This window comes from Ailuropoda melanoleuca, chromosome 9, assembly GCF_002007445.2.
Source record: "Ailuropoda melanoleuca isolate Jingjing chromosome 9, ASM200744v2, whole genome shotgun sequence".
NCBI classification, from domain to species: Eukaryota; Metazoa; Chordata; class Mammalia; order Carnivora; family Ursidae; genus Ailuropoda; species Ailuropoda melanoleuca.
In genome coordinates this window covers 18,252,945-18,279,852 of record NC_048226.1, presented here as the reverse complement: position 1 = coordinate 18,279,852, position 26,908 = coordinate 18,252,945, and the positions used below count along the sequence as shown (strand labels likewise).

The window sequence follows — 26,908 nt, the reverse complement described above, 5'->3', positions numbered from 1 at the left end:
AAGGTGTCTGGCAGAAAAAATAGTTCATGCACATGCCTGAAGGCAGGAAGGAACTTTGTCTTTTGTTCTCAAGAGTCAGAAAACCGACCTGGCTTTGTGCAAAGTGAAGGGAAGGGGGAGGCACAAGCCTGGAAAAGCAGGCAGGCGCCCAATGGCCTGGGGGCTTGTTACAAGCTTCTCATTTATAGGAGTGTGAAGAGATGGGGTAGGGCCCCGAGGAGTGGCCTCCAAAGGAGGCTGGGGCCGCTTAGGACAGGAAGCCTCTGGCAGAGCCATCCCCAAGTGGGGTTTCTTCTGCACATGACAGCAAACAGTAACGTGATTTTCTAGGAATTAAACTTCATTGGCTCAATATTTAAGATAGGAAGGGGCGATTTAAGTTAGGAACCCAGATCAAGGCATATTGTGAAATTTTATTACAGAGCCAAGGGAAACATGGCCTGGAGAGAATAGCACTAGGGGATAGCCCGGGTTCAAAGAGAACTTGATCCCATACAGATGCCAAGTGCCTAGCTGGCATTTTAGGGGTTTATTAGTTTTGCTGGGAAAATATCCCAATGATGTTTACTAACAGGGAGGAATTATTGCCCTAGTAGAAAGTGATAGCAGGCTCATGGGGACATTAACCTAAGCTTTAGAATGGAGATAGTAGTAAAGGGGCAGAAGCACATCTTCCCGAAAACTCAAGTCATTGTTAATCTACAAGAAACCTCTACACATAGTATTCGAAGGGCAGATGAAAAGGCTCTCCTTCTAATGTGAACTTTAGAGGCTTTTTTTTACTTGTTCAAATAATGAGCTTTCATGAATTAGTATTATTAAGCACATCAGGTTGGACTTTTCCATCAAGGCTGTCTGGGCCCAATCAAGATTGGAGAAATGAAGGATTGGCCAACAGGAAGAACTCTATAGAATATAGGAATCACTGCTATAGGAAACTTATAACCCCTGGGCCGAGCTAGAGCATGCAAGGAAACACCACCCTGCATGGACCCCCCCTGAGGGGCAGACCTGTTGGGGAGGGTACAGAGGAGTTACCCTGGTACCAGTGGAATAGGCTGGAGAGCAGCTCCCTAGAGCTTGCCAGATATCTGCCCTGTAGGGTGCTGAGCAGAGCTGTTCACTGTATAGTGTCTCACTGGAGGCATTCTGCTACAAAACTCCTAAGGGGGGCTGGCAGTAGAATCTGCTGGCTGCTGGGGGCTCCTGGAGCATTTCACTGGGAATGCACCAGAGTCAGGAAGTAAAATCCTTTCATCCTGCCATGTCTCTCCTCCATCCTCTGCTGACAGAGCTCCAGGGCTGGCTGGCAAAGGGAAAATAGGAAAAGGACCAGATAATTGCACAGAGCAGGTAAAAAGATTGAATTTGGGGAGTAGAGAGGCAATAAATTGGTAACTGACACTGGCTCCCTACAAGAAGACCTGAAGGCAGAGCAAATACTTAGGATGCTCCCCAATAGGCAGAACATTAATGGAAATACAGTCCCCTAAATGACTTATGGAAGAAGTCCCCTGATTTTTTTTATTATTGATTTTCAGGAGCTCTTTATATAGTATAGATACAGGTGCTTCCTATTGCAAATATTGCAAATATTTTCTCCCAGTCTGTAGGTCTCCTTTTTATTCTGTAAATGGTAATTTGATAAGCAGATGTCTTCAGATCTTATAATCTACCTGGAAACAATAAAACACAATACAACAATAGAGTACTTATTTACTTCTCCTTTATATTTTCCCCTCTATGTAAGAATTATGGTCTAAGCTGTTAAAACAAAAAGGACTCAAAATTCAATGACTTACAGAAGGTAAAAGAGTTTATTTCTCTTGTAAGTAACTGTCTAGATATGTGGTAGGCCAGGAAAATGGGCTAACGGGCCTCAGAGGTTTCTCCTATACCCTGTCATTACTGTTTTCAGTTATTAGTAAGGAAGAAAGTGAGAAATCAGGAAACACAGCTTGATATTTAAGGAGATTACTCAAATCAATATCACTGCTGTGTCTTTGATCCAGACGTAGTCACTCATGGCCACGTCTAGTCACAGGGGATACTGGGAAATGTCATCTCACATGGCAGGGCAGTCACATGCCCAGGTAAAACCTGGGGGCTGGGGTGTAAGGGGGACGATAAATAAAAGGCAGAATGATTGGAAACTCAGGGTGTCCTGATACCCCTCAATGACATCTTTGAGGTGATACCATGGTTTTGTTTGCAAATACTCTGGATTGTTATTTTTTAAAAATCTGTGGGTCTGTTTTGAATTTCTTCAAGGCTTTAAACTGATATAAAGGTAAAATTTTAAATGACAGATTTACTTATTATCTTGTTGCAAGTTAACTACTTCTCTACACAAAGTATAGGGTTCGTTGGTTGGTTTGTTTTTTTCTCTTACTCTAAGCTCAGGCATCTATAGGCTTTTAATGCACTCATTCAATCATAATAAATATACCTCAGAGGTAAGTTGCTCTATCATTTTCATTGTCTTCCCATTGGAAATGGCACAATTTAAAATGCTTTTAGAATGGAATTTACAGTTCCCTCATTCCTTACACTATGACAGAAAGCAAGTAGCTGCTAATGTTTTCCTTTGTGTTTTATCTTGAAGGCATAACCAGTTTTTTTTTGGCTGAGTTGGTAGAGTTCATTCCAAAGAGAACACAAACAGATTAAATGTAGATAAACATGTTTACCTGATACCCTTGCACCAAATTTTAAAAATTGTTTGGCAACTGATAAAAATGAGATTGTTTGTAGATAATTAAACTAGATATCATTTTTGGCTATGGCATCACTCCTGGAGTGTTCAAAAGTCCATTCCAGCCTCGGTTACCCTTCTGTTGAACGCAACGAATACTTACTTAGTGTTTACTGTGTGGTAAGCCTTGGGTATACAACAGTGAACAAGCCAGACAAGGCCCTTGCTCATCTGAAGCTGCCTTTCTGTCACCAGAGAACCCTGATCCCACCATAATCTAACTGGTCACCCAGTCTCCAAAGCTCTCACCAACTCTCACCTCCTCCAACCATAATAATACTCTGAGATAGTGAGCATTGATTCCAACGTGTCCTTCTTTCACTTTACCACTAAGAAATACACCTTTACTTCCATTAGAGTTGTCTGCCTAGTTTCCCACCTCCTGTCACTGGCCTCTCTCGGACAGACACGCTCTGTTCTGTAGAGACAGTCTCTCGTCGCGCTCCCCTGTCCAAGAGATATGTTCTGTAGAGCTGTCTTCTCAGGCCATGTGGTTATTTTCAGTAGGTATTGCATGGGTAATTACCAGACTTTCACAATTTGCCCAAAACTTCAGCCTGACTCGGAGTTCTTACCCCAGCAAGGGTTCCAGCGCCACATTTTTTTAGTACTTTGCAAAAATGTTGCTTCAAATAGTGATAAACTTGTGGCCCAGATGGTTTTATTTCTTCAGTCCTGAGGTCAGATTTAATGGTGTTCATCTGAGAAAGTGGCTCAACAGGCTTCCTTCACCCTGTTGGGTTCTGTATCCATGAGGTCAGAAAATACTGAGTCATAAAAACCTACATTAGGGAGATTGTCTTCCTGCAAACTACTGGCAGATGGAGTCGAAAATAGGGTTTAAAACTTACGCAGTATTGGCAGGTGGGAAAACACAGCTGGACTATGATGCCACCGCCAATACTGATTCTTCTGTGAAGTATAAAGAAATAACCACATGTATTTTTCTTGCACATATTTCTTACTTTTAAAAAGAGCTTCAGATATTTTAATGTAAATAGTACAGTTCCTTCAGATGTTTTTATATAAATAGGAGTTGCAGTACTTAGGGAATGGACACGGGATGGGAAAAGGGGACTTTTGAGTAGTGATGGGAAAAATAAAAGCACTGGGACTACTCAAGGAGTAAATAGATACCTTTGCTTAAAAAGCATACCAAGCAGAGATGGAAGAGCCGTCAACAGAGCTGACAATATTTCAGTTGCCAGAAAGTCCTAGAGTTGAGCTGAATGAATCAAGGTGAGAGGTGGGCTACAAATTGACCTGAGAATCAGTGGGCTTCTATGACTGTCCAAGAAGTGAAAGAGCCACAGGGAAAGGAGCCTTGAATGACAGATTCATTGTTGCAAATGCTTGGGACTGTTCTTAGAGCAGTCACCTGTGGGCTCTGAAAAATGCAGGTACTTCCCTGTGTCAATATTTTCTTTCTTTTTTTTTTTTAAATGATTTTTTATTATATTATGTTAGTCACCATACAGTACATCCCCGGATTCTGAGGTGAAGTTTGATGCTCCATTAGTTGTGTATAACACCCAGTGTACCATGCAATACATGCCCTCCTTACCACCCATCACCAGTCTATCCCATTCCCCCACCCCCCTCCCCTCTGAAGTCCTCAGTTTGTTTGTTTCTTCATAGTCCATAGTCTCTCATGTTTCATTCCCCTTTCTGATTACCCCCCCTTTCTTTATCCCTTTCTTCCCCTACCGATCAATATTTTCTAATGCTCTTCCCCCCGGTTATTATTGAAATATTGTGATTCTTTGTTAACATGGTATAAAAATATTGGTCTACTCACTGGGTAGGTAATATGTCTTGTCATCTACCAAGCATCTATTTAAGGCTGTGTCTGTCGGGGAAACGAACACCCTCTTTTACATCAAAAATACCTTAAGTGGTGACTGTTAATAATGTCACTGTCAGATTTGAAACTTAGGCAGAACAGGAGCAAAAATGGGGGAGGGGAGGGGAGGGAGAGAGGAAAGGGGACGCATGAGTGCCCATCGACAGCAAGATGAGATCAGCGGAAGGAACTGACAGATGCCCTCCATTCCTGCTTCTCCATTTAAGACCTCTTGGTTAGAGGCAACAGAATCCATCCCTGACTATCTTAAGCAAAGGACTTTATTGGAAAGGACTCACAGGAAGGCTGGTAGACCAGACTTGGATGACAGTAGAAACCAAGAAAACAGGGCAATCAGGAAGGCCAAAAAGCTGAGAGATGACAACTATCTTTTCAGCAGCGGCAGCAGCCTAGGCAGGATGCCATCTGCTGCTGCTGGATATTGCTGTCTGCTCCAGACTCAAAGTCCCGGGGAAAGCATCCAACTGGCCAAGCCTAGGCCATCCTAGCCAACTGTCAGCAGACGGAGGATGGCCCACCTTGGCTCTGACAGTGGAAAAGGCTGTGCACCAACTCCCCCCACAGTGGTGATTTCCCGTGCTGCTCTGAGGGCCGGAGGCTGGGCTACCTCCAAAATGGCCCATCCAGTATACCAGGGTGGGGGAAAGGTGGCTGTGAAGTAGGTCAGAGGTATTGGCACAGGCTGGTGGCCTTAGGGGCAGCTAGCAGGAGACTGAGAGACCGTGATCTGTTTCCTCCTAGTAAACCAAAGCGGCCCAGAGCACTGGAGACTGCTGGCCCCAGTTCTCTTCTGCTCATTTCTGTGTTTAGCCTCTGATCTCATCCTGAGAGAAATAACAGGATGGTAGAGAGACAGGCTAGAGGCATAGCCTGGATTTTTAAAGCCCACTGCTAGAACTAAAATGTCAGCTTGTGGATGTCTACCAAATACCCTTACACCCAGGGAGGCTATCAGCTAGGAAAGCTACTTCTCCTTCGGGGGAAGTTAGTCTGGTTTTGCTTTTTAAAGCATGTTATGTCTTTCCCCCAGAAAGTCATGAACTTTCAATCATGCTGAAATCTGAATCTGGATATAGTTTTTCCTTCACTTAATTACTTTTCTGGGTTCGTGGACACAAGGCCGACACAGGTGCATTGGGGAGGTGGCACTCTAGCCCCATAAATGAGATGGTGGGAAGCCGCAGCATCAAGTTCAGGATGAGCTCTGGGTTAAAAGGGTAGAAACTGAGGCGGCTTGTTCATGGTTTTTCTTTCTTCTTTTCGGTGATATAATTCACAGACCATCCAATTCACCCATCTAAACTGCGCGATTCAACGTTTTCTAGTATATTCAGGGTTGTGCGACCAACACCACATTTTAATCCTTGAACATTTTCATCACCCTAAAAAGAAACTCTGTACCCATGATCAGCCACTCCCCATTTCTCCCCACGCTCCCCTCATACACCCTGAGGAACTAGTAACCTACTCTCTTGTCTCTAGGGATCTATCTCTTCTGGACATTTCACATAAATGGGATCACATGCTATGTGGCCTTCTGTGTCTGGCTTCTTTTACTTAGCATATTGTCAAGAGCCATCCATGTTGTAGCATGAATCCTTTCAATCCCCTTGAATACTCTCTCGAATGCCTACGTGTAGAGTTGGTGGGTTATGGTAATTCCACGTTTAACGTCTCAAGGAAATGCCAGATTGTCTTCCACAGCAGCTGTGCCGTTTTACTTTCCCACCAGCCATGCTCTCAACATCCTTGCCAACACCTGTTATCTTCGTGATGATAGCCATCCTAGTGGGTGTGAATGGTAGCTCTGAGTGCGGCTTTGATTTGCATTTCCCCCATGGAAATGAGGTTGAGCATTTTTCTTCATGAGCTTAGTGCCCATTTGTCTATCTTCTTTGGTGAAATATTCAAATTCAGATTCTTTGCCCATTTTCGAATTGGATTATTTGTCTTTATTGAGTTGCAAGTGTTCTTATTCTAGTCTGTATACAAATCTCTTATCAGATGTGTGGTTTTCAGGGATTTCTCCCATCCTTTCTTGATGGTGTCCCTTGGCGCACAAAAGGTTTTCATTTTGATGAAATCCTATTTATCTATTTCTCTTAATTTTGTCGTTTGTGCTTTTGATGTCATATGTAAGGAGGCTTTGCCTACCCCAAGGTCATGACTACTTATTCTTATCTAGTCTTCTAAGGGTGTTAAAATTTAGCCCTGATATTTAGGTTTGTGCTTTGTCCAGCACTAACTTTCGTGTGCGGTGTGAAGAAGGGATTCTTCACTGTTTCGATTCACAGAAGTGATTGATGTGTGGTGGCAGCACCTAAAGAAAGAATAAATAATTTGATTTATTTTTTTTCTCAGTCTGAACTACATATTCCTGGGGGGCCACCCTCCACTTTTGTATTATGTCTATTTCCCTTTCAATGCTTTAGGCTGCGGGGTATTAACATTACCATGGCTTTCGACAATCTTGATTCAGTGCTTACACAAGGACATTATTTCGACTGGCAACCCCTACATAGCCTATTTATTTAGTTCTATTTCATTCTGGATGAAATAATCCCTGCTCCCTGGAGTCGCATTTTAAGAGTGAGCAAACTATTTTGTATAACGATTATTATAACAATATCAAAAGAAAAACTAACTCATCACCCTTGCTGTTTATTCCCTGAGCCCTAGACTATTATTAAATTTGGAGCCAATCGAGTAATGAACATGCTGAGGCAAACTTTTAGGGAAAAAAAATATCTTTGCCCTTGCAGGTGTAGCTCATTCTGTTGTGGTGAGGGTCAAGGCCTGGCACAAGATTTGCCCATTACAAGGAGACTCCCATGGCCAGAGTTGGTTTCTGAGATCTGTAGGAAGTTTGAATCTCAGCTGGACTTTGACTCAAGGCTTAGGCTCTATCTGGCTGTGCATTCAAAACAGATTTCCTCTCTTCATCTCTTCTTTTGTTCAGTTATGTCAGATGGCCCAGGAAACTGAGCTTGAATCCCCAGTTCCCTTACCAAAGTGTGTGATTCTCCCTTCTTGACAACTCTTTCACTTGCTCTCCCTCCCTCCTCCTGAGTCCAGATCCACATGAGTCCTGACTCAGTCATAGTTCCCTGAGTCCAGGATCACCCTCTTTCTTTTCTGTATCCCGTAGCTTGATGGAGAGGAAGTATTCAGCAAGTCTTTCTTGATTATCTTCATTCCACCATATTTGCACAATTTTGCAACTTTTTTTTTTTTTAAGATTTTATTTATTTATTTGAGAGAGGAGAGAGAATGGGAGAGTCAGCGAGACAGAGAGTTAGAGGGAGAAGCAGATTCCCCGCTGAGCAGGGAGCCCCATGCAGGACTCAATTCCAGGACTCCAGGATCATGACCCAAACCGAAGGCAATTGCTTAATCAACTGAGCCACCCAGGTGCCCAATTTTGCAACTGTTTTAATGGGACTCACCCTCCCCCAGAGTAGAAATTACAATGAAATGATTAACACATGAAAAAGAAGGCAGCCCTTCTCTTTCTACACACAAGCCTTGCCATTGTGGGTGTGACTGACTTAGTGCTCCTTGGGCTGAGCCCATCTCTTAAAGGTTGGGAGGGGAGGCACCTGGGTGGCTCAGTCAGTTAAGCGCCTGTCTTTGGCTTGGGTCATGAATCCTGGGTTCTGGAATCGAGACCCGCATTGGGCTCCTTGCTTGGGGGGGAGTCTACTTCTCCTGCTGCCTGCTGCTCCCCCTGCTTGTGCTCACTCTCATTCTCTGACAAATAAATAAAACCTTTAAAAACAAAATACAAACAAACAAACAAGACAGTGGATGGGGGATGAAATGAAGCAAGGAATTATCTTACCATGCTTCAGCTATTGCTTCTCGTACAAATTTCTCTGAAGAGTATCAGGGTCCACACTCTGGAATTCTTCCTCATCTATAAAGGTCAGGACCCCACCCTCTGATCCTCACCTCTGATCAAGCCTTCCTGTTCTCTCTGTCCTTAGCTCACTCCCACCACACCCATTCTTTAACCTCCCTATTGTGAATCTCAGAACAGTTTGATTCCTTTCTAGGATCGACTATTAAAAGATGAAATCAAAACATCCTCAAGGTCAAAATGTGAAGACTAAATATTGTTCATAGCTTAAACAAAGAGACAAGAACATCTAATTCTGTTTTCTTCTATTGCGCTTTCCCCCCTTAAAACTTCTATTCCCTCCTCCCCATTTTCCTGCCTTTCCTGGTTTATCTCCGCTTCTTGTTCAGGACATCTCAGGGATCATCTGTTCCAATGATCTTTCTCTGACACTTCCTGGCTGGGCTCAGTGTCCATCATCTTGAACCCACAGTATCCTGTACCTTTTTTATTGTACCTTAAGTTATGTCAAAATCATCTAGATATTCAGGCCAGCCTTGCCCACAAGACTGTAAGGTACTTAAGGCAGGAATGTCGTCTTCTTAATCTTTGTATTTTCAGTGACTAGCACAGTGGTTGACAAATAATAGAATTTCAAAAAGTATTTGTTGACACAGATGAATTTGAACGTACTGTAATATGAAATTAAATATGCTTGTTCTTTATTTCCTAGAGAAGTTCTTAGGATACTGATGTAGACTTATACATACTTGGAAATTTCATGAGGTTGATCTTGGGCATGTTGAAGTTACAGAGATTATTGTTAAATGATTTTTTCATACCATAGAATCATAGAAGAGGAAGATACATACCCATAATATTAACGTACGTTGTGCCAAAAGTGTGAACAGTGGTACGTTAAACTTTAGTTGGCCATGCCACAGCCAAAATTGTTCTGAGAGTTTTGGCAGAGTAATTCTTGTTTAATGCAATGAAGTGTCATGAAACCCACTGAATAATAGGATCCCTTTTTGCCTTGTTTTCAAAACTCTCTGGCTTAAGTATTTTAAGAACTGATACTCAATGTTATTTCAATTTTAAGTATTTGTTTCACATGTCTAACAGATTCTTTTTCCATCTCTGTAGAATGTTTCAGACGTTTAAAGAATGGTTTTGGTTGGAAAGATTCTGGCTTCCTCCAACAATCAAGTGGTCAGATCTTGAAGATCACGATGGACTCGTCTTTGTAAAACCCTCTCATTTGTACATGACAATCCCATATGCTTTTGGCTTGCTGATTATCAGACATTTCTTTGAAAAGTAAGTAGGATCTGGTGTCTTTCCTTCCCATGCCTCTTCTTTGCCCCATCTCTGGAATACTGGAATCTTGGTAAGAACTTTCAATAATCTGTTGTTCAGAGTGGGGGGGGGTCCGCTAACAGGCTAGAGATTCCTGGGGGAGTTCATCAAATCATATGGACACCAAACATGATCTAGAAGCTGAACAAATAAAAATTAGGAACACAGTCTCCTCAAGTGTGTTAGTTTCACAATGAAGAAAACTGAGATCAAGAGAAGTTAAGGAGCACAGAGCTTGTTAGTGCCATTGACAGTGTGGGGACCCACTTCATCTTCCACATACTGTGCTGTCTGACAAAGTATATACGTTCCCAGAAAGGCAATGCTAAAAGAGTCTGTGTCTAGGGGATACATTATCATTTTAGAATGCCTATAAAATAGCAAACATGCCCTATTAAAGACCTAACTTAATATGTGCTTTATAGCATAGTTTATTTTAAAGGTTTATTGAAGGTTTTAATAGCAGCCCTTCATTCCAAAGTATAAGGAAGTCAAAGAAAAAAATATCAATTTGCTTTCTCAGAAAAAGTAAACTTCTTTTCCTTTTCTTAACTTAATTGAAATAGATATTACTTCAACCTTTTTATTAAAACTGTACTTGTGTTATGATAACAGGAGATAAATGTTCGTCTATAATCTCTGTAGTTGTCTCTATTTCAAAAAACTGCTATTAGCACATTAACTTTTTGGAGCAAAAAGAATATTTGAATGTCAGAGTTGGAAAAACTTAAGACAAAATTTGATAAAGATCATTTTGTCCAAGACTAACTGTAATGCAGATCATATGTTTATAACCATTTGCAGGGTCCTTATCGCAAGAGTTCGTTTGACCAACTGTTTCATGGACTCTCCAAAAGGTTTTTGTGCAAATAACAACTTCTCTTGAGCCAACAATGTGCTATAGCTATTGAGAGAAAGAGGAAGCCCCTGGATACCACGTAAACTCTAGCTGGGAACATTTAAAAATGCTCCTCCTTTTTGACCATTAATTCTACTTTTTAGTCACATGTTTGGATTTGTCAAAGAATGCATAAATAAAGTAGAATTTTGTCGCTGCACTTCCAAAATAGCAAATTACTTTCTCCTTTCCTGAAATCCTTGTTTCTCTTGCATGGTGTGTGGTGATTCTTGAATTTGGCTCCCAGGTCCTCTACTTATTTGCACTGCAGATTACCGACTTCTTGGTGGACAGCTCCATTTTTTCACGTTGTGATCAGGATGGTGAACTAGAAAACCCTTTTGGTTGCCAGAGCAGCACAGCTGTGGAGGACCAACTTGTTCTGTCTTGGCCGAGGCCGTTCCAACAACAATCAGGAAGGAAGGCAATCCTCTTGTAATTCCCAGGACCCTTCTTGCTTCTTCCCCAGGGACTGAGCATACTCTATGTCATTTTTCCAATCTTCTTATGTAGCTTTAACTCCCAGTAACTCAGCGTTAGCTTTTCACATTCTCTGACACTACAGAAAACCATGTGTTGGTCCACTAGGCTCACATCTCTTTGAATGCAGTAGAAGTAAGGAAAATTTAACGGGGGGAGGGAGATTTTTGAAGCCTGTGTTTTTATCTTTTTCAAGCCTTCTGTATCATTTGCATTAGATTAAACCACATGTCATAAATAAAATATTTCTGACACCTTGCATTTGAGTAGGAACTTGTAGTTTAAGAAGTATATAAAATCACGAATGATAAGATCTCAGTCAAGAAAATAAGAAGTGAGTGATCTGGCCAAGGTCATACAGTTGAACCAACATGCCATGCCACCAGGCTCAGGGGTGTTGGTTTTTAAGTCTCCCATTATATCAGCACTTCTTGGACTTTCGCGATAAAATTCTCCTGATGGCAGACAAGAGGTAACTATTGTCTCTTGGGAATATATGAAAACATAGCTTAAAGAAGTCTAGCAAGTGCATAATTTTCCGAACTATCTTAAAAATTCATGTAAATTTGACACTGTGTTTCAGCATAGCCTATGATATATGTATCACAAGAAAGCTTTCTTTTTTTGTCCTAGACTCTGTTTCTATTACACCTTCTCATTCTATGAAGTGACCAGTAGTTGTGATTTGGCTGGCTCATTTTTATCCTTTAGTACTAGCCAAGAACCATTTAAGATCAGGAAGTGATGTCCCTTACTAGAAAAGCAAGAGCAGAGAGACAGAATTGAATGAAGAACAAAGAAGTAGATCATTTGAAAGTGACTGATATTTGCTTTGTATTTAGGACTACTTTTCCTTATAAATTTTATGGCATATGTGTTTGTGTGTGTGTGTGTGTGTGTGTGTGTGTGTGTGTGTGTGTGTTGTTGGCTGGGGTGGGTAGGGGGGAGTCTAGAATAGCACTTTCTAACTAGTTAATCTGGATTCCTCTATGCATTCCTTAAGTGTCTGAAGTATTATTGAATGAGATCTAAGCCACTCAGATTTAGACACTTGTGGAATAAACACATTATCTCAGAGGAAATTATGGTCCCAGAATGGTTCAAGTCAGGGATGGAGGTGGTAAAATCAAAAGGTGATCTTTTTTATTTTATTTAGTTGTGCATTGAATACATTCGACCATTTCTACCATTTCCACTGAGCAACATAAGCACATGATGGGATAATATGCCATTCTGCAAAGAAAGGAAGGTGGAATGACCCATCTGTAGCCATTTACAAGAGCTGAAAAGGGTTGTTACTCACTGTCCTAAATTGAAATAGCCTCAAAATATGCACCTTAGACTTAAGTGTTATCTGAGACTTACATTGCTCCAAATATTTTGTTCTTTCATATAAAACCCCCTGCTTAAACTCTGTTCGAAGAGCCTTTGAATCCTTAGGAACTGGGAATCGATCTTATGCCAGTGGGCTATTGTTTCTGTTTAGGAGAAGTATTTAAATTTCACATGTTTAATATCTGCCTAGGGCTGCCTTCTTTTTATTCTATAAAAGAATATTGGAAAAAAAGGGAGGGGGGGTTCTGGGATTGCTAGGCTTTGGCTCACAAGTAACTGATGAAGTGCTAGGTGAAGAGGGGTTGTCTGGGTGTCTGAATGGGGCCATCTGAAGGCTCAGTTCTGCAATAGTAGCAAACCTAAGAGACTCATTCCTTGGTAATTAACCTAACTTTGAACCATTTACATGGAAGCAGAAGTTCACATTCTTTTTTCTTTCTCTTGGACATTTTTTTTTTATATTCCATATCCATAAAATGAAAGTTCAGGAAAGTTAATCTCCAAGGCCCTTCTAGAGTTAAGACCTGTCATTTCCCTTCTCTTTTCAGTTCAGTTTATCAAATATTTATTATACTCCTTTCTTTTCTTCTTTTTCAAAATAGATTTTTAAATTAAGTATTCATAATTATTTACACTTACATTAGATGAAGTGATTGATTTTCCAGATTTATTTGAAAAGGCAGGATAATGCTGAAATAGAAAACTATATTTATATACTTCCCATGTTTCATCAAAAATGTTATTTCTCTCTTTGAAGCCTGGGCATCTTAACAAAGAAGACCACATTTCTCTTTTTGTTTAAATTAATGATTTTAATATAGTTGTGTTCCTCATTTCAGCAAGTATGTTATGGGTATGTATTTATTTACCCATTGTGTACACTGATCCATATACTAATCTTCCATACGATCCTTTAGAAGGGAAGGTTATACTCGCCCTGGCTTTGAGGTTGATTTTATTCCCTTACTGCATAAATATTTTTTGGCTCAATTCCTCTTTGCTTTTTAAATTTTTCCTAATTTTTTCATTTCTGACATTTGAGAGAGCATTGAGTGAATATGACTGAGAACACTACCATATTTGCATTTGTGTTGTTCTATTAGTAAGAACAATGAGTGTTTCCCCAGTGAAAAGTTTCAACTAGTGGGTTGGATAAAGGAGCCAATTCCATTATTTATCTAGAACCTTGTCAAATATGTTTTTTGGAATTTTGTTAGTTTTAAGGACATCTTAGTTTTTGCTTGGTTTGGACATTTTATGCAAAGGGGAATTAATTAATCATAATCCTCAAATCATAGCATGCTCTCTTTGGTCTGCATAATACCTCTTTTTGATTGATTTGAATTAACTTTTTCATTAATTACCTTTTATCCCCATTTCCTCATCACATTCCTGCCTGCTGGGTTCTGATGTAGTGGATGGCTTTTTATTTGTATGACCCAGTAAAACATGTGCATAAACATAAAGTGCATGTATTGTTAGTTGACAGAAATGGTGTGGTGATAAGAACTTACTCTATTGCTTCTTTTTTTAAATGCAGCCCTATGTTTTATGATCTATCCACGTTGCTCTATGTACATCTGGTGAATACTTAGTTTGTTTTTATATGTCTCTGAAATGTATGGGCCATTTCCAGCAGAACTTAGTCCATCTGGAAGTTGGATTGGCTTATATATTTTATCAAATTATCTTAGAAAAAATTCTTTCAACTCCCATGGCTATAAAAAATGAATTGAAGGACTAAATGATCATTCTTAACTAAAATTTCTGGCATTTAATTAAACACAGAGACCTCTAAGTAAGTACTAAAATAGACTGACCTGGCAGAAGATAGAAACTTTGTTAGAACTGAAGAAAGAATAGAGTCATATCAAGTCATATCATTATTTTTTTTAAATCAGCTTTAGGGGTGCCTGGGTGATGCAGTAGGTTAAGCTTCCAACTCTTGGAATCTCAGGGTCTTGGAGATCTTATGATCTCAAGGTCATGAGATCAAACCCTAGGTTGGGCTTCACACTCAGCACGGACTCTGCTTAGGTTTCTCCCTCCGTCTCCTTTTGCCCACCCCCGCCCCATGTGCACTCTGTCTCTCTCTCTAAAATAAACAAGTAAATCTTTTTAAAAATCAGCTTTATTGAGGTATGATTTACATATAATAAGGCTCATCCAAAATTTGATGCATTTTGCCAACTACTCAGTGGTGTAACCATCACAATTATGATGTAGATTTCCATCAGCTGAGAAACTCTCCTGTACCCGTCTGGTTCATCTTCTCCCCACCCACAAGCTCTTCACAATCACTGATATGATTTCCATCAGCCTAATTTGCCTTTTCAATTCCTACAAATGGAATCATGTAGATGACAGGTTTTTGTGTCTGGCTTTTTTCATGTTACATAATACATTGGAGATTGTTTTCATGTTGTGTGTAGCAGTGATTCCTTGTCACTGCTAGATAGTCTTTCAAAATATTGATATACCACAATTTATTTATCCTTTAGTTGTTGGAAATTTGGATTTTTTACAGTTTTTAGCGATTATGAATAAAGCTGCTATGAATATTTGAGTACAAGAATTTGTACGGGCATTTGCTTTTATTTCCCTTGGTAAACTGCTGAAGTGTTTGCTCTTCAAAAGACATTGTTAATGTATGTATACCCATACAATGAATTATTATTCAGTAATGGAAAGGAATGAACTCCAAATACATCCAAAAACATGAATGGACCTCAGAAACATTAAGCTAGTGAAAGGAGCCAGACACAAGCAACCACATATTCATTGTATGATTCCATTATATTAAATATCCTAAAAAGACAAAGCTATAAAGACAGAAAATAGATTAGTGATTGCCTGGGGCATGGGTGAGAGGGAACAGAATTAACAGTAATAATGAATGAGGGATTATACTGGGATGATGAAAACCTTCTAAATCTGATTTGTGACGATGATTCTACAACTTGGTAATTTTACTTAAAAAAAAATCACTGAATAAAATACTTGGAAAAGGTGAATTATATGATATGCAAAAATTACTGAGCGGTTATTTTTAAAAATATAAATAAAATAAAAAGGCAAGCCACAGACTGGGAGAAAATATATTATATGCAAAACATATATCTGATGAGGGACTTAAATTCGGAATATATAAAGAACTCTTTAACTTGATAATAAACAAAGAAATAACTTGATTTTTAAAATGGGCAAAAGACCTGCGTAGATAATTCACCAAAGATATGCAAATAGCAAGTAAACATATTAAAAGATGTCCAACATCATTAGTCATTAGCAAAATGCAAATTAAAACCACTACACCCTGGAAATTAACAAAAATGTCAGAGTGAGGACCTCCAAAAATTCTCTCTTCCCTAAAAGCAATCAGCAAACTAGCAAAAATTGTCAAAATCAACTTTTCAGAATTCAGAATTAACCGAAGTTTAGCAGCAATCCAGGGATTGTTCTTTAAGAAAAACAGCTGACTCTTGGAAAGAACAGCAAGCTTTGTGACATTTTAACTTGTCCTATTCCTATCCTGCCCTATCCACCTCTGTGATAGTCTTGAAAACCCAACAGCCCACAATTTCAGTGGAAACCAGTATCCCGGCAGCCATTGAAGGGAGACGAACAGAGCATCACTACCAGAGAAGTGTCATTATCGGACCTCTCTTGTGGTTCCCTAGAAGCCAGGCTGTCTTTATTTGACCTGAGTCAGAAAAGCCTTTTCACGGAAGGTGCTTGTCTAAAACAAGTAGAGGCAGTTGATTAAATTGGGAACTGCCTGAGGTTGTAGATAACAACTGGGGCAAACAATAGACTAACCAAAACACTTAAAAAGAAAAACAAAAATGAGATGTCCATAGCGGGCTTTGAAAAGCTCTGACCTGTTCTTGGAAATCAGAAGGACACTTGAATTTGTAGAGCTTTGTGTATGCCCAGGGCTCTCCACGTACGCAGAAAAGATACGAGAAGGCCCTTAGCTCTCACCTCTGGATGATCTTGAGGCTCTGGGCAAAGAGGAAGTGAAGGCTAAGGCAGAGTTGGCAACTGCTTAGCTGAGTGTTGAAGGTGTGCCCCAAAATGTATGCAGAGCTCCTTGGCAAAGACTGGGAGACTTATTGGTTCCAGGCATTTAAGGAAATCTCTGTCTAGTCATTAGGTGACATTAAGCTAATCCAATACAGACTCCAGTGCCCAAACATGACAAAGAAAACAGACTTCATAGATCATTTCAAACAAGGAATGAAACAAACAAATGGACAATGATAACAAGCCACAAAACCAACAAACTCTCAGAGGGATAATCTGATTTCCAGAGTTGCCAAATTATATTATTTAACATGTCCAATTTTCAACAAAAATTATAAGGCATGTAAAGAAATAAGAAAGTGTGGTCCAGGCACTGGAGGAGATAATGCTAAGTGAAATAAGTCAAGCAGAGAAAGACAATTATCATATGATTTCTCTCATCTATGGATCATAAGAACTAGGAAGATCGGTAGGGGAAGAAAGGGATAAAGAAGGGGGGGTAATCAGAAGGGGGAATGAAGCATAAGAAACTATGGACTCTGAGAAACAAACTGAGGGCTTCAGAGCGGAGGGGGGTGGGGGAATGGGCTAGGCTGGTGATGGGTAGTAAGGAGGGCACGTATTGCATGGTGCACTGGGTGTTATACGCAACTAATGAATCATCGAACTTTACATCAGAAACCAGGGATGTACTGTATGGTGACTAACATAATGTAATAAAAAAAAACATTAAAATAAAAAAATAATAATAATAAAAAAGAAAGTGTGGTCCATACAGGGAAAAAGTAGTCCCTTTTTTGTAAGGAAATGTCCCTTACAAAACCTAAATGTTGGCCTTATTAGACAAAGATTTTATTATTTTTTAATTAATTAATTAATTTTAATTTAGAGAGAGAGTGTGTGAGTAGAGAAGGGGCACGGGAGAGGAAGAAAGAGAGAATCCCAAGGAGGCTCCATGCACAGCATAGAGCCCAATGCAAGGCTCAATCTCACAACCCTGATATCATGACCCAAGCTGAAATCAAGAATCAGGCGTCCCTAGATAAAGACGGTAAATCAGCTATTTTAAATATGTTCAAAGAACTAGAGAAAAGCATGTTTGAGAACTAAAGGAAAGAATGAGAACAATGTCTCACCAAATCAAGACTATCAATAAAAAGATTGTAATTAGAAATTATAAAAGAAATCAAAGAGAAATGTTGGAGTTGTAAAGTACAATGACGAATGACAAACCCACTAGAAGAGCCCAGCAGCATATTTGAGCAAGTAGAAGAGTCAGCAGTCTGAGGAAGAAAGAAAGAAAAAAAAAAAGAATGAACAAAAACAAAGAGCCTGAGGACACCTGTGGTATAGTATGAGCCCTAACAACATACTCATAACGGGAGTTCCAGCAGAAGGGGAGAAAATGGGTAGGAGAGAAAATATTTGAAGAAATACATGGCCAAAAACGTACTCAAATTTGATGACAAACATTAAACTACACATCCAAGAAGCTACACAGATTCCAAGTAAGGTAAATTTAGAGACCCACACCTAGATGCATCGTAAACAAAGTGTCCAAAGACACAGACAACAAATCTTGAAAGCTAGAGAGGACCATCTGTCACATATAAGAGACCTTCAAAAATTAAGAGTTGATTTCTTACCAGCAACCATAGAGGCCAAAGGCAGTGGGAGGACATATAAAAAGTGCTGAAAGAAAAAAAAAGCTTGCCAACTGAGCAGAACTATCTTTCAAAATGAAAGAGAAATTAAGACATTTCCTGATAAACAAACACTGAAAGAATTTGTTGCTTCCAGAGCCATCCTACAATAATACTAAAGGAAATCCTTCAGACTGAAATTAGAGGACATGAGACAGTAACTTGAATCCATATGAAGAAATAAAAAGCACCACCAGTAAAATCACCTACGTAAGAAATAAAAAGAGAGTATACACACAGTTTTTGTATCACATTTTTCTTCTATCTGATTTAAAAGACAACTACATCAAACAGTAATCATAAATCTGTGTCGATGAAAGCACAATTTATAAATATATCATCCGTATGATTAATAACACAGAAAGGGGAGGTAATGAAATTTTAGTATATTGCTGAAATTATTTTGGTATTAATCTGAACTAGAATGTTATGAATGAAGATGTTCATTGTATTCCCTAGGTTAACCACTAAGAAAATTATTTTAAATGAATAATATTTTGGGGCACCTGGGTACCTCGGTCAGTTGAGCATCCAACTCTTGATTTTCAGTCAGATCATGATCTCATGAGATCAAGCCCTTAGTCAGGCTCCATGCCTAGCAAGGAGTCTGCTTGAGATTCTCTCACTTTCTCCCTCTCCCTCTGCCCCTCCCCCTGCTTGCACTCTCTCTGTATCTCTAAAATAAATAAACAAATCTTTAAAAAAAAGTAAAAGAAGAATATTTAAGGAAGAGAGAGAATTAAAGCTACACTAGACATTATTTAACACAAAAGAATATAACTTACTGAAGAATAGAGAAGTAACAAAGACATAAGTTATATAGAAAACAAATAAAATAGCAGACATAAATCCTGTTTTATCAGTAATTAAATGTATTTTGCATTAATGTAAATACTTTTAAAAAGTACATGATCCAACTATATGCTTGCTTTCTTTCTTTCTTTCTTTCTTTCTTTCTTTCTTTTTTTTTACTATATGCTTTCTATAAGAAACACACTTGAGGTTCAAGGACATAAATAAGTTGACAGTAAAAGTATGGGAAAAGATATACCATGCAAACAGTAACCAAAAGAGAGCCAGAGTGGCTATATGCTAATATCAGGCAATTTAGACTTTCATAGACTTTTCAAGTGTTACTGGAGATGAGAACATTTTATAATATAAAAGGGTAAATCTATCAAGATGATATAATAATTACAAACATATATGTACCTAACAACAAAGCTCCAAAATGCATGAAGCAAAAACTGACAGAATTGAAGGGAGAAATAGACAACTCAACAAACCGTTGTAGATCTGAATATCTCACTTTTAATAATGGATACATGGGGGATGGATTAATAAGGAAATAGAAGACTCAATCTGCACTCTAAACCAAGTAAACCTAACAGTCATCTGTAGAACATGGCACCCAACGACAACAGAAGACACAATCTTCTTATATGCACAAGGAACATTCTCCAGGGTAGACCATATGTTAGGCCATAAGACAACTCTCAGTGAGCATAAAGAAATGGAAATCATACCAAGTGTGTTTTCCAATCACAATGAAATGAAATTAGAAGTCAGTAACAGACAGAAATTGGGAAATGAGCAAATATGTGGCAATTGAACAGCATACTTTTAAATAACAAATGGTTTAGAGGAGGAATCACAGTAAATTAGAAAATACTTTGGGATGAATGACAAAGAAAACACAACATCAAAACTTATGAGATGCAGGAGCATAGTGCTCAGAAGGAAACTTATAGGTGCAAACGCCTATATTAAAAAAGAAGAAAGATCTCAAATCAATAAACTTCTCCCTTAAGAAACCAGAAAAAAAAAAGAGCAAACTAAACTTCTAGCAAGCAGAAGTTAGGAGATAATAAAGATTAGGGTAGAAAATCAATGAAAACCAGTACACACCCAGTAAAATTGCTGAGATTAAAGGGACTGGTAATACCAAGTGTTGGCAGGGATATGGAGTAACCGAAACTCTGGCCCATTACTGGCAGGAATGCAAAGTGGTGCCATCACCGGAACACAGTTTGCCAGTTTCTTTTAAAGTTAAATGTACACTTGTCATACCACCCACCAATCCCACTCCTCGATATTTACCCAAGAGTAAAGTTCGCATTAGTTAGAACTTCAAATAGGAGCATAGTAAGTAAAACTTTCAATATCTAAATTATTATTCATTTTAATTCCTTGGAGCCTTAAAATGAAACTCTAAGGAGAATAGCTTATCCCAATTCAGGGAGCTCATATATAGATATATTTGGATTTACATTAGTAGATTTTTAACAGGGCAAGTATTTTTTTTTAAGTTATTGCTTGTATGAAGGGTCTCAAAATTTGCTCTCCTTGACCTTCTTTGCAAGGCAGAGGTTGACTGTAGATAACCCAAGGACAACATGACCCAATGGCTGATCCTTCGTTTGGAATCTAAAGTTATGGCTTGTGTTTTCTGCTGCCATTGTGGATTCATGCTCAGATTTTGGACTTCCTTTCATGTTTTGTAGGTTTATTGCTACGCCTCTAGCAAAATCATTTGGCATTAAAGAGGAAGTTCGAAAGAAGATTACACCAAATACCGTCTTAGAGAATTTTTTCAAACATTCCACAAGGCAACCATCTCAAGTAAGTACAAGTTCTTTGTTTTTGGATTTAAAAAAAAAAAATCTCCTTTCTTACTGTTTCAGTCACCTGTGGCTTACCTCATCTGTGCAAGATACCGGCTGCAGTTGGCCATCAGATGATTTGACTCATTGGGATTCTTTTTCCCTCTGATGACAGATTATACAGCATTCCAAGCATAGTATAAAATGACACAAATATTATAAAACAACCAATATTCATAGTTGATTATTGTGTTCAACTATAGTGTTCAACACTAATGATCAATGCCATAATTTGGGTATAAGGATCAAAATTAAATTTTGCAGAGTAGGATATATACAAAGTATCCTAATCACAAGAGACCACTGACTGTTAAGGCGGACTAGCCCGTATCTGACACTTGTAATGATTGTGGCACCATTGATATACATTAGACCCATTAGGAAAGTGTTCACTGGGGTGGCTGTCATGAGTAGGGCACTTTATTTTATCCAAGTCCCCCCTACTTTTAGAAATGCGATGTGCCCCTGCCCACTCCCCAGGGAAGTCAGAGTTCTCTCCACAATACAAGATGCACTCCATGAAATGGTGCAGTGCCCCACATGTTTACATAACACAAAAAAAGGTTTTAACCTGATAGTTGTGAAAAAGATAGCACTTAGGCAGGTCTAGTTTCATTTTCACCATAGTTAAAATGAGAGATGAAATAAAAACTCTTCCCAAAGTGGCACAACCTCTGTGATGAATACAGACAGCGATCACCGGTCATCTCCAAAGTCAACAGCATGCCCCAGCACAGTCAGGATAGTTAGATTTTTAAGGGTGCCGAACTTTATTTGCTCAATTCAGTTGCGTCTGTGATGGCTGTTTCTATCCTGGGTCTGGTGGGCTCATGTAGAGGTCTGACCACAGAGCATGAGCCGTTGGGTCCAGAGTTGTTCACAGCTAGCCAGCACTGTCTGTAACTTCTTCTGCCCTCAGCTTCTGTACTGGACTTCTTTGGTTGTTTTGTTTGTTTGTTTTTTCCTAAAATGAAGACAGTCTGACGAGCCATTTTCACATGTTCTTTATTTCCACATGCTCTAAAGGACTGCTCTTGTTCATTTCAGTACTGCTGTTACCACTGGTGATAATAAATATCCAAGAATCATTTCACATTTTTGCTTTTTTTTATATTTTATTTATTTATCTGACAGAGAGAGCATGAGAGCACAAGCAGGGGGAACAACAGAGGGAAAGGGAGTAGCGGGGCTCCTTGACAGGGAGCCTGATGCGGGGCTCAATCCAGGACCCTGGGATCCTAACCGGAGCCAAAGGCAGATGCTTAACATCTGAGGCACCCAGGCGTCCCTCACATTTTTCAAAAGGGAATCTAGTTAACCATGTTTATGAAAACTTCGGGCTCTTTCGGAGAGTCCTTATTTTTCTTTTCGTTTGAGAATAATGCACGTGGGTAATGCCTTGTATAAAACATGAAGAACAGTGCTATGGTCTCAATTACTTGATACATTTGCTATAGCAAAAACTTCAGGTCAGCTTTTTAGGAAATTTAAAATTAGGAAAAATTTGGTCTTTATCAAGTTTCCCTACTCTGGAGAGAAAAGAGCCACGTGATGGTTAAAGAAATACCGACGTAACTTCTGGCACAATTTTCTGTGCATTGTCGGTGTTCAATAAATGATTGTTTTATATATCAATAAGAAATTACTTCCAGAGACTTTTGCTTGCAAGAGGATTTCTATCCCAATAATATTGTAGTGAGTGAAGCCAGTATTGTCAAGACTGACGTTGAACCAGATTCATCTGTGCTCCAAAAGAGAAAATATATTGCTTCAAATCATGTTCGAGGGCTATTTCTAGACGCATTTATTAAGCAGACATCTATAGAAATGATGGGCTAATAAAATTGAATTGCTTCCCGCGAGGGAGTATGAAGAGCTGTGTAGGTTAGTGAATGCAGACCTCCAGAGCTGTGAGAACAAAGATCTTGGACGCAAGGGCAAAGTGAACACGGTGTCCAACTGCCGACATGCTCCTGCTCCTTCATTCTGTACACGCATCTGGAGGGGGACTTGATCGGTGCCAACGCCCTGTCACCCCCAAGATAAATCCCAGACAAAGCCCCCCCTTGATGTGAGCCTAGCCACATCTTTCCTCCCCTCCTCTTCATATGACTGTAACCTGCCAGGCTTTTTCTGTTCCCCAGGTATTCCCTGCACACCCCTGCTCTCATCTCCAGACCACCTCAGGGGCTGGTCCCTCTGCCAGGACGCTTCCCTTCTCTACCCTCCCCTTCTCTGAGGCATTTTTCAGGGTCCAGCTTGTGTGTAACTTTCAGGAAGTGCCTACAGAGTTAGGTCCCATGGTGTCCTGATGTTCTCCTATCTTAGCACTCATGGTATTTCAGTAGAATTCTTTGTTTTCTTACTTCCTAGCCCATGTCCACGTTATTATTCATTTAGATCGCCCCGTGACTAGCACGATGCTTGCAAGAAAGAGGCGACAATAAATGGTTACCAACTCAGTCCCCTCAAGAGCACAAAAACCAAACCAAACCAAACCAAAACAACAACAAAACAACAGCAGGTGAGCCTTTGGCCTATAAAAGAATAGATGTTAGGGCAGTTAGTTTACAGGGAAACAGACTATCATATGGGCTGTATATATGGGCCATAACCTGTTTTTGTTTTGTTTTCTTTCCTTCTTGCAGATTAAATAATAGGTAGCAATTTAGTAAGTACATGGAAGCTGCAATTAGGCCTTTGCCAGTCTTCAGTGTGAGAGCAGCTTTATGAATTTTATCTACTGTTAACCCTGTGCGCGTGAACAATTAGGTGAACTCTACACAATAACATAGCAGAAACTGTATGACTGGTCTCAGGCCGTGGGGTGTCCAGCCATCAGGGGGGCTTTGTTCTGCCCTGGCCATGTTGGTCCTCGATTGGTTTAAATCTACTCTGAGGCATCAGTCAACATTTCGAAGGCGCTAGTGATGTCCCATCAAAATTCTGGCTGTGCATTCATTCTGGGAGCCGTCAGCCAGAGCGGGCTCACAGCTGCACTCTTGGAACAAGGCAGGTGCTCTCCTGTTTGCTGTGACGGCAGCTCCCGCTTATCTCCTCAACACTGAAGCTGAGGGTCTGTTTGATGCCGTTTCATTTTTCTAGTAAAGAGGAAATGGAAATACTCCGTGTACTTGTGTTGGGAAATGAAAGATGAAGGAGAGCAGGTAATTCAAAAACTTACAGAGCTGATTTTTTGGTGTCAGTTGAAAACACTGTAGGTTTAGCATATAAAACCTGCCTGTGTGAAAGAATACAATTTAAAATCCCACCATGAAACAGACCTAATCCCCCCAATCCTGTGTGTTTTCAGTCTGGCCCTAGAACGACTTCAAGTGTATGACCTTTGAGCTAATCCATCATCCATATTATGTCCAAATTTAAAGATAAGTTCTGCTTCTCAGAAGAGAAGCGATCATCATTCTATGATCTTTATTTATTTTTATGATTGAAATTATTTTGGATTAGTTTGAAATGGGCTCTACATCTGATTAAACGTGAAAGTGATGGCCAACACCTGTTTCAGTTTTTCCTGTCTTATCTTTTGGAGCCATCACAAAGATCGTGTGAAAGAACAGAAAGTGCACTAGCCTAAGATCTTATCCTCACTTTACCATTAATTTTAGGTCTTGGACAACTTACTGAAACTCTTGGTGTTCCAGTTTCCTCGTAGGAAAAATGAGGAGGTTGGATCTGATCAACTTAAACTGGACTACTCTACCTGGTGCTTAGGAAGCTTAGATAAAACTGCACTGAATGAGGGAGCTCACATCTGCAGCTTGAACGTATGGGTTGCTGCCAAATTATGGAGTATTGATATTTCTTAGTAACTCAGAGTGCTGGGATTTTGTTTTTTTGGGTGTGTCTGTGTGTGTGCATGTCTGTGTGTGTGTGTGTGTGTGTGTGTGTGTGTGTGTGTGTGTGTGATCCCATAAGCAAAAGAGGTAATTCACTACCTCCAGACCTAACACAGAATGTCTCTCCTCTCCGGTGCACAAGCTCTGGTAACCCAGTCGCACCCTCTCTTGACTGCCTGCCCATCTGACTGCTTTTTTTCACCTGTTCATTCATGTTATCTCTTTTCAGACTGATATTTATGGACTGGCAAAGAAGTGTAACTTGACAGAGCGCCAGGTGGAAAGATGGTTTAGGAGTCGGCGGAATCAAGAGAGGCCTTGCAGGATGAAGAAATTCCAGGAAGCTTGGTAAGAAGGACAGTCAAAGCTTTTGCAAGGCTGCAGTTTTATAATACGGAGCACAAAGGTCATCTCAGAAAGAACACTACAGTTGGAGCAGAAGAAGGGTTTGGACCCAGCCCTGTCACTTACCAATTGGGTGTTGTAGTCTAATCGCCCATCTACCTTCTCTGCTTCGGTTTCCTTCTTGATGAAACGGGGCAAGCTATGAACTCTCTGACATGAATAGGAGCTATGATGTACTTACCTTGAAGTCCAGAAAAAAAATACAAACGTCTTAACTGGTGTTTATTTTTTTTAAGGTAGAGGTTGGCCCTATGCCATAAGACTTTATCACCTGTTTCCAATTACATTCCAATTACTATATTACATTATAAGAGCAGAGAACGGGAAGGTGTCTGTTCTTCCGTCCCAGTTGACTCATCCCCCACCCCTCTAACCCCCCACCCCTTGCCTGTGGACAGGACAGCCAGTTCCTCTGGATTTCCCAGTTGGTTTTAGCAGGTGCGGGGGAGGGAAAGGTCAGCACCTGCTGGGGTACCAAGTAGGATTTCTGCCGGAGCAGGCTACTTTGAATATGCTCTGGGGGCAGTGAAGCTGCATTACACTTATTTTTGGTTTCATTTGAGTTCTGTGGGGGGTTTTCCCTCCTGTAGAATTTTGTTGTACTTTGGGTCACTCGCTTGGTGGTGGAAACTGACACTTGGATGAAAAAGGTGGACTAGGTCATCACTCTTATTTTTTCTTCTTCTTTACATCCATACAAATGCCCACTTGTTGGGTTGTGTTTGATGCCACGTTCTACACACCAGTAGCATCCCTTCTTTCTGTCCCTTTTTAATGGTCCTCACATTGGTGCCTTTCACCAGATTTTTTTTATTTAAAAAATTGTTTTTCATTATATTCAGTTAGCCAACATATAATACATCATAAGTTTTTGTTGATGGCGAAGTGAATAGAGAGCTGATGTCAGACTCCCAAATAATGGAGTCTGAGGCTAAGTTTTAATGGCTTCCTTCAGTTTACCTGTAGGCTCCTGAGTACTGATCCCGCTGTGATGCTGGTGATGTTAGAGGCACAGACCCACGTCTTCAACTGTTTCGAAACAAGCAATCATTTCTCATCACAGGCTTCCCTTGGAAGCTCTTCGTGAATGGCCTGGTTTGTTTTCCAAATAGCTTCTCTCTGATTTTTAGCTCTTAAGAGACTGGTTAGTATTGTCACCCCTCATGTCAGCTTGGCATGAGTGAATCTCTTTAAACCATCACCACAAAACACTATAAAGTAGCACTGGTCTCATATGACATTTTCCTGTTCTCCTACTATCATTCATTTGTTTTTTCTAGCAAATGATTCTTATCTTCAAGTCCCCAGGCAGGGACTAATTCTCTACTTTTGAACTGGATCACTCTCCCATGAAAATCTCTGATAATTTCTTATACACGATAGTGCCTTACAGTTTATAAATAATGTTTGATCCTCCCGCCAATGCTGTGAGATAGTCAAGGAAGATAGAGCTAGCTCTGTTGTAAGAAATGAAAAACTATTCAACCTACACAGTGCCGTATGACAATTAAATCTCAATAAAACAGGAAGGAAAAGAAAGAAATGAGAAACTACAGATCTGGCTTCTTAAAGGGACTTGCTCGAGGTCACCTAGCTGTTGGCAGGGCTGTTGTATGCATGTCTTCTGACTCCTTTTCTGGTACTCTTTCTACTCCGTGGTACTGCCCCCTTGACACGTAATGCTTACCTCTTAGCAAGCAGAAACCCCCTACATCAATTAACCGT

The 26,908-nt window shown here is 39.9% G+C and overlaps 1 protein-coding gene across 1 annotated transcript in view; it reads left to right on the top strand.

Annotated features, from left to right (window-relative positions):
* Nucleotides 1-26,908, top strand: part of CERS3 (ceramide synthase 3) — a 104,130-nt gene that overhangs the window by 16,296 nt on the left and 60,926 nt on the right. The window contains exons 3-5 of the mRNA XM_002922672.4: nt 9,604-9,777; nt 20,763-20,880; nt 25,008-25,126. Coding sequence (XP_002922718.1) covers nt 9,605-9,777; nt 20,763-20,880; nt 25,008-25,126 — 410 coding nt within the window. The 5' untranslated portion in view covers nt 9,604. The remainder of the gene's footprint in view (nt 1-9,603; nt 9,778-20,762; nt 20,881-25,007; nt 25,127-26,908) is intronic.